A 9179-nucleotide genomic window follows, 5' to 3' on the forward strand; every position below is an offset into this window, starting at 1 on the left:
GACTTCAGACTGAGAAGGGATAAGAAGTTGTACCTGGGCACTCGCTCCATGTTTGAATCCCCAAATCCTCACAGAAGACCAGGAATCTCATGAGGTGATGCTGTCAACAATGGGAGTAGAGCAGAGCAAATTGATTGCATGTGGAACTATGAACACACACCATGCAGTCCCATTGTATACTAAATCTGTCAGTACTTCAGGCAAGTGCACATAGGTGATAGTTCCCACTCTCTGTGAGAGCTTAAGTCTCACCCCAGGAAATGAATATGTCCATTTGTACAGATGAAACATAAAAGGGGTGTTTACATGAGTAACTGTGCAAGTATAAAAGAAAGTTCCATTTCCTGGGATTCAGAAAGGCTAAGCATCTTACAGAAACATGTACTCAGCAGGTTTTCACAGTGCATTAACCCTAAGTAATTCAGAGACTGCTGTAATGTTAATGCAGTACACAGGCACCAGCTGTAGTGAGCACAGTAACACTGCTGGCAAAGCCCCATACAAATGCAGTAAACTGTGGGTGCAGTTATTGATAATTTGTTATATGCTCTCCCCAGAAATATCTCCAGCACAGATCCCATAGAGGAAAAGGTATACACCATCTTTTTATGGCATACACCAATTCACTCCGGTGAATGATTCAAGATTTGTAGTGTGACTGCTTTTAGATATTGCAAAGCCGTGTGTGTGTGTCTGTGCGAGAGTCAACAGAGGCATGAATACAGCATCCTGGATGTCTGAGTGTGTGCTTGTGTCTTGATGGTTTTCCCTGTGAGAGGGGGCATACTACAAAGCCATTTCTGAATGCATCCATATATGTATGTGTGTGTGTGTGTGTGTGTGTGTGTGTGTGTGTGTGTGTGTGTGTGTGTGTGTGTGTGTGTGTGTGTGTGTGTGTGTGTGTGTGTACATGTTAGAAGATGCCTGTGCAACCATGATGTGTGGGCTGGTGGGGGGGGTGGCACCAGCATGGTCAGGTCTGAGAGAGCAGTGCCCAGTTTCACTTCATCATAATGACATACTAATGAGTGGTTGCTCAATATGGTCTTCTCGTGTCTGACTCACAGATTATCGTTGTCTTGCGTTTGGGCAATCCCAATTTACCCAATTACCACTGACAGTGGTACTCTTTCTGTATACCATGGGATCTGTCACAGATTATACAGTGCAAACTGTATACATTAAATTTACAATACTTTATATAGTATATACACACACACACAGCATTGGAACAGAGTTGGGTAATCATCAGTATTACCTCAAGAGTTTAATACAGTATATGCAAGCCTGATGACACTAGATTAAATAATATAGCATGATTATACACACAATACATACACCTGACAGTTTTTAAATGGATATATTGCCAGATTTGCAAGAGAAAGTACTGTACTGTGCAACAGTTTAAGATAGCATACAGAGAGACAGTATTTATGAGACAGCATTAAATGCTTCAAGCTTTTACCTGAAAATGAAGACCCTGCTCTGGTTATATGACTCACACCCCAGACTTGCTACTTTTTTAACAGAACAGTACTCACGCACTTACTATGTGACATCCCCATTTCCTGAAGGAATACATTCAAATTCATCCCTGGTTTGGCACCTATGTCTCTGATGCAAACAGGTAACCTGTAAATGGTTCATCTCCCAGGCCCATGCTTACACTTATCAAGGGTATCAGAACTTATCAGAGATTTGGGATGCATGGCTTAAAAAGGCCCTTGTGGTCGTTAGCATAATAAACACCTATGCTATGAACCTAAATACTGATAGATGTCCACTGTGTGTGTGTGTGTGTGTGTGTGTGTGTGTGTGTGTGTGTGTGTGTGTGTGTGTGTGTGTGTGTGTGTGTGTGTGTGTGTGTGTGTGTGTGTATATATATATATATATATATATATATATATATATATATATATAAGTTAACCTTAGTACGTCAAAAGGCCACTACATTGAATTCCACTTCACAGACACGGCAGAACATCGACAAATGAAGAGCAGAAGTTTCCCACATGGTAAGTTACCATTTGACCATCCACCTGAAACTTTGACCGTACCCCTGTGGTAGTGCATTCTCGGAGCTGGAATATTAAGTTAGGGGGGGTTGGGGGCGTAGCCCCACACATTTGTGTAGTCGGTTTAATAGCAGTTTTTTTAGTTCTGGATGGCCAAATTGTAACTTACCATGCGAGAAACTTTGGCTCTTCATTTGTTGATATTCTGCCGTGTCAGTGAAGTGGAATTCAATGTAGTGGGCTGTCGACGTACTAAAGGTAACCCATATATATATATATATATATATATATATATATATATATATATATATATATATACTATGTTATATATATGTGTGTGTGTGTGTGTGTGTGTGTGTGCGTGTGTGTATACACACATGCATATGTATATAAGAAGCAAACATACCACTGTTAGAAAATCAGCATACTTTATTGTATAAAAAACATAAACATGCTGGTTCTTCCCAAAATAGAAGTATTATGCCTTACAAAAGGTTCACAGCAAAACCTTCAATATAATCCAGTGCAGCTGGGATATAGTTTAGTTTGCAACACATTTGCTCACTGCCACTTGCATGAAAAAGCAAGCACTCAAACTTCCACTACCCCAATCTCCTGTTTCTACTTAGCCCTTCCAACACTCAACTCTATAAAATTGTGTATTCCTACCAGAAGTTAAACTCTAACCCTAAAACTCCTACCAAGTTCCCAACCTGAGTCCTCATTCCCTTATCATAAAACTACACAACCCTTCCGTAACCTTAAAACCTAAGATCACTCTCTAAATCTAAAACTTCAACCCCCTTCCATAAACCTAAATTCCCCAGTTACTCCCTAAACTTAAAAGTCCTCTCCCACTCCCTTCCTGTTCCCTAACCCTAAAACCCCCCTCACCATGGCTGCTTGCCTGAACTCATATTCAAGTTCAAATATGAGCAGCCTACCCAGACTACAAGATGCTGGAGTCCCTATATTCACAACAGTGTTTTTTGAGTTCCTGGGGTATAAGTGGTTGTAGTGCACTATTCTCTTTCAGTATGTCTCTCTCACTCTCTGTGTATGTGTTTCTCTCATAGGTTCATAGGTTAGTACTAAGCTAACTGCCCTTGCGAGCCATTTTAAGCCTAGCCAATTATTCCTTGTGAGACTCAAACCCTGCACCTTGTGTTTGTAAGGCAAACACCTTAACCACTGGGCCACCCTCCTCTCTCTCTCTCTCTCTCTCTTTATCTTTCTTTGTGCCTCTCAGATCTCTCTTCTGAATTTCTGTAACAGGAAAAACTTTCTCCTGTTGTGTTCTTCCAAGTATTCATTCACTCTGCTCTCTCTCTCTTCCAGAACCGCAGCGCTAGACATATAATCTCTCTTTCTAAAGGGCAAACAGAACACTCTGAATTGACTTGCTTACTTCTCCTTTTATACATAATCATGTGTTTTATTAAACAGAACTGTAGCTATTACAGCAACACTTCCATCTTAAAGTTATAGGAAAATTACTCTCATACAACATGTCTGTTAAAATATGTATTCACTTTATACTCTTCTTATATACAGCAACAATTCTATTCCTACAATTATTTATTCTTTAAAACTCCAAAATCCAAGATACAAAAAACTAAGAAATTAAAACAAAAACAACTGGCAACTTCACTGAAGACTGAATCCACAAAGTTTAATGAAGCACTTTTCGTCCAAATACTTCTTTGAACTTCATCAGATACTAACATTTACAAAAAAATCAAGTTTAAATAGTCATGTTTAACCATAATTAAAATCAGCTGGTCTCTCCATCTTAAAATTTAAAGGAACAGTAGTTAAAATAGCATTGTGAACATAATATGCATTTTCCTGTTCTTTAAAACTGCCTTATTTAACAAGCAAGCGAATACATTTGTCGCAGCAGCAATATGGTGAAAATCATATACGAAAATTGTGTAAAAATGTAGAGTCTCCTCATTTATCTAACCTTATATTATAAACATTTTCAAGTGAAAAATTAATAAATAAAACATAATTTCTATAATGTTGTTACTACAATATTTCATCTCATTAAACTTTTCAGTTTTAAGCAACATGTGATAGAACACATGTCGTTCAATCCTAGAAAGTTATAAGCATTGAGACGAATTTGTCAGAGCAATTCCAACTTTTCTAATAATAAGGTGAATGGACGCCCTTTTGGATTACTGTCCACTTGATCAAGTATCCAGAAGTTAATAAATGCATGTTCTGGATATTGTTCTATATGTTTTGCTAAAGCATTGTCCAGTTTGTGTTTATTAATACAATATATATGTTCGTATATGTGGTCTCTCATTCTACGCTCGGTTTTACTGACGTAGAATGAATCACAATTTTTACATTTAGCCACAAGTTGCAATTAACTTTTCTTCTGTTACTGAAATGTGTGTTGTTTATGTGCAGTGATACACCTACATGAATGCATTTGCAATAGGGGCATCTACCACATTGTTTCATCCCTATTGCATATGATTGGATCCTGCACTCAACCTTCAAATATATCCTTGAGTGTTCTACCCTTCTTGGTAATGAATCTTGGTTCTGTACCCAATTTGTCCACTATTAGTTTGTCCTCTGACAGAATATTCCAATTTTTTATCAGTATGTTTTTTATGTGAAGATAATCAAGGTTAAAAGTTGTAATATAGCTCATTGTGAAATCACTTTGGTTCGTACCTGTCCCAATGATTTTGTCCTGGACCTGATTTTCCATATCAACATGACTATCATTCATAGAATAGTCATTCAATCCAGTAGGGTGTTGTATACTAAGAATGGGTATGTACACACCATTAATTCTTTTCTCCACAACTTCTATTAGTTTGTCAATCAAAGTACTCAGGTATGCTCTTTTTGTGAATAATTTTTTTCAAGAACTGGCGCTCACTATGGAAGTCCTCATCTGTAGATGCTATTCTGGCAGCCCTTACTAATTGGCCCTTTACCACCAATCTTTTTTGGTGGTAAGGGTGTGCACTTATATAGTGCAAGAATGTGTTTGAATAAGATGGTTTCCTATAAATTTTTGCTTGGTATTTATTTTCAACATAATTTTTGGTAAGTTGGACATCTAAGAATGCTATTTCATTTGGGTCAAAATTATATATGTAAACTCTCAGAAGTCTGTAGTCTCATTAAAATAATCAATTAGATTTTTTGCCTCTTCATGTTTCCTTTTATTAGTAAAAATATGTAATCCAAATAACATGTAAAATAAATTATTATTGAGGCTATTCCTTCCTTATTGAGTACAAATTGATGTTCCCAGTAACTCATAACCAAATTCGCGAAGCTAGAGCCACAGGGGGAACTCATGGCTACTCTGCTTTTTTGCAGGTAATAGTATCCTTTAAAATAAATGTAATTGTGGGATAGAACTATGTCTAGAAGTTTTTCCACTAGACTGATGTCATTCTGGGGAGCCCCTTTCTTCCTTAATAATTGACTAACCCACTCTATGCCCATTGTTTGTGGTATTGACATGTATATGTCCTTTACATCTACTGTAAGGAAGTTGTACTGTTCGTCATAATGTTCGACATTTCAGGGATGACCTGGGAACAATGTGTGGTTGAAGCACTTGCTCAACATCCCAGAGCAGGCAGATGAGGGCTGAGATAATCAAATCCTGTACCACAAGAACTACAGCTCGCAGCCTTAATCCTCCACACCAACTGATATTGATAGTTATATTGGGTTTGTTCAATCATAACACTCTTTTGGACCATGTCAGGTAAAAAGTAATCAATTGTGCAGTTATACATGGGATTAGGTTTACAGGTTCATGGGCCCTTGTGGGTCATTTTAAGTCTACTAAGTTTTCCTTTCAGAAGTGAGAATCAAATGCTGTACCTTCTGTCTGTGTGGTAAACACCGTAACCATTATAACAATGGCCAACAAGACAAATGAAAGCTGTAGGAATCAAACCCTGCACCAGAAGAGCTGCAACTTACAGACGTAACTCTCTGTACATTTTGCGAGGATCAATTTCTAGGAGCAAATAGTTTTGTAAATCATTTAGCTGTCCATAAACTTGTAGTTTGAAGCCTTCATTGACCACAAAATAATCCCCCACCCTTACCTGCATGTGTAACAACCACTTCAGAATTTGTTTTAAGTTAGTCAATTACTTTTTTTCATATGTGACATATTGGACCCATAGCTTCAAAAAAATCATCCTTGTTTCCCAAATATAGTATTTAAAACAGATTGGTTGAGCACACTGGCTGATAGGGTGGTGAAAAGACAGATCCAGCAAAACAAAATGTATTGTCAGAATTTATAGAAGCATAATGTACGCTTCTAGAATTAGACCAATACTTTAACTTTAAAAGCCATGACAAGGATTTAATATCTTGAGTTATTTGTGCAAAAGACACATAAGTATTTAGAATAAAGTTGAGTCTTTTATTTAAGATAGTCAAAATCTTATCACAATTGAAACTAGTTAAATCAATAACCATATTGTCCATTTTAAAGCTGGCGAAATTTGGTAAGAATTGCTGCTTATTCTGTCGTATTTAGAATGTTTAGTCCCCTCCACCCATCCACCCACTTGTACCAGGGCCATCTCTGTTTTGTGCAAAAGCATGCTTGTTTTTTTGGTGGTAAGCCAAAACCATCTGCATCTGTTTCATTACTGGATGAAGTATAAGAATCAGAAGAAGAAAAGTCAGAATTCCCCAAAACAGTCTTATTTATATTTCTTTTACATTTAGGTCTGGTTTAACAAAGGTATAAAAAAATCAGAATTTGTATTTGAAAACCGAACCGAGCATTCAAAAGATGAAACTTCATTCCCATATCCCCTTGCTTATATAAAAGAAATCCAAAGTCACATAACTGTCATGAAAAGGCAATCAGACCAAAAAATGCAATTACTACATGGATGTTAAGAAGTCAAGCATTCAACCAAATGTAAAATTTATCTTCATGGTCTGCATTGAACCTTGCTATGAACTATTTACAATCTTGATATGTGTCATGGCACAGGAGTTGTGATTTAGTGAGCAGATCTATAATAGAATGCTAAAATACTACAAACAATTTATTTTCATTTTATATTAAAGTAGGAATGCATAAAAAATACTCAGAAGATTTCTGGGTATTGCAATATATAGAGACAATTATTTAAAAAAAAAGAAGTCAAAAAGTTAATGAGCAGTAAATGATTTCTGGCTGTCAGCTAACCATATATTCTCTTTAACAAAATAATGTTCACTTTCTTACTTAGAAAAAAAAGTTAAATTACTGTCTGAGATGAAATTTTGTAGTTTATCATATCAGACTTACCGCTCTACCTCTTCACTCAGTAATCGGGAACAAATGCTGGTACAAGTTTTAGATAATGGCATTAGTCAGTAAGAACGTTAACAGAATAAGACGATCTGAAAGGTGCCAATAAATGTTCTAACAGGCATTATTTACTGACTGCAATATTTACTGTTTTATCAAAGAAAATTGTTACTAGAAACAACAACTCACTTTGAGACAAAATTAAGGATATTCCCGGAAAATGAAAAGCAACTGAAAAATATGACAGCATAACCATTGCTTGATCAGTAGAGCAAAATGTCCTTGTTATAGCAACTTTTATAACATTATCAAAAATCAACAATCTGCATTTCTTATTTTTTTTAATACTACCTTCAAAATCTGGTTTTACTTAAATTTTGCAAAACTTAATTCATCTACTGCCAACTCAAGGAGCTCAGTTCAAGGACTACTACACATGTTGTAGAGTCTGAAACTCCATGATTGACAAAAGGTAACGTAATTACCCTCATTCTCTTGATCTGTTATAGCAGCTTAACACTGGAGAAGAGTGTGCATTCAACTATTTCCTGTTCCTCAAGGTCATGTGACCTCATAGATAATATAAAGGGTGATACACTGAAGCTTGTTCCTCTTGCAGAAATAATTCTTGTGCTTCTTGTTTTAAAATATTTTTAGCGTCTGTTTTTGTTGCTAATAATCAACAAGCACTTTATTTGTTAAGGACACTAGTTTCAAGCAACATGCTGCTAGCAGATTTCAGCAAAATAAGTTCATCAAGTCTATACCCAACAACCCTATATTAAGTAAATCCCCAAAGGCAAATCATAAGCAGATAATTATGGGACTGTACCACCAATAACTATAAAAAAAATTAGAAATAACCATTTCAACAAAGGAAGGAAATAGTGAAGTAATTAAATACATTTTGAGCCATGCACGTCTGTAATCAGTCAACACTGGATTTAACCAGAAATTATAATATACAAGGTATAAGTGGGTGCATATATTCTGCTATTAATATTTTTGGTGATAACTCTAGACAAAACACTATTGCAAACATTTGCTTGTTCTTTACAATGTCGTTTCTAATTGATAAAGTAATGTATACCAAAATGATTTTCTATTTTTAGCCTGTGAGCATTGCAAAATTAGGAAGTTTGCTGATGAACAAAGAGTCCACCACCAATGACTATGACATTCAAATACAAGTTTGATCTTAGTTAGCCTATATACTATGTTTGATTGTAAAAGCTCATGCTATATTATAGACCCTACTCTTCTGCAAAGTGCTGTCAGCACATATTATTAAATATATATATATATATATATATATATATATATATATATATATATATATGGGTGTGTGTGTGTATATATATATATATATATATATATATATATATACACACATATATATTAATGAGCCCTTCATTTTGCCATTTTACAGTGTAAGAATAAGTTAACAAATAAAAATGATAACGTCAGTATATAATATTCATGTGCTCCTACTGTTTTGGAGATGTTATATTTGCTTCACGTATATAGTTTTTTACCTGTACTGGGAAGCCATGACATGCACAGAGTAGTGCCAGCAGCAGCAGCAGTAAGAGCCCTGATGTCTCCATCGTGCGACCTTCCCTTTGATCCGACCCACACTGTCACCTTATAAAGGCTCTTAGAGCTTGGCTTCTCTTTCTTGCAGAAGTGCTGGCAGAGAAAAATTTCACAACCAGGTCAGGAAATCCTTAAAAACACCATTGCATCACCTTACTAAAGATAATTCTGCCTGACAAAAAGCATGCTTCAACCACAATCACAACTACTGAGGCTTAATTGGAAAGCAAGTCCAATTTACACAATGTGTG

General features: G+C 36.0%; 1 protein-coding gene across 5 annotated transcripts in view; it reads right to left on the minus strand.

Annotated features, from left to right (window-relative positions):
- The window catches only part of LOC122811133 (high choriolytic enzyme 1-like), a 201119-nt gene extending 192158 nt beyond the window's left edge, over window positions 1-8961 (minus strand). For 3 of the 5 annotated variants that reach the window (XM_044082747.1, XM_044082748.1, XM_044082745.1), the window contains exon 1: window positions 8868-8961. In XM_044082747.1, the coding sequence (XP_043938682.1) occupies window positions 8868-8939 (72 nt within the window). In that variant the 5' untranslated portion in view covers window positions 8940-8961. The remainder of the gene's footprint in view (window positions 1-8867) is intronic. The other 2 variants (XM_044082749.1, XM_044082746.1) reach the window with 1 other exon arrangement.
- Between the last annotated feature and the right edge of the window lie 218 nt (window positions 8962-9179).

Source organism: Protopterus annectens, chromosome 9.part0 (genome assembly GCF_019279795.1).
Source record: "Protopterus annectens isolate FY-2018-M chromosome 9.part0, PAN1.0, whole genome shotgun sequence".
In the NCBI taxonomy this organism is placed as follows: domain Eukaryota; kingdom Metazoa; phylum Chordata; order Ceratodontiformes; family Protopteridae; genus Protopterus; species Protopterus annectens.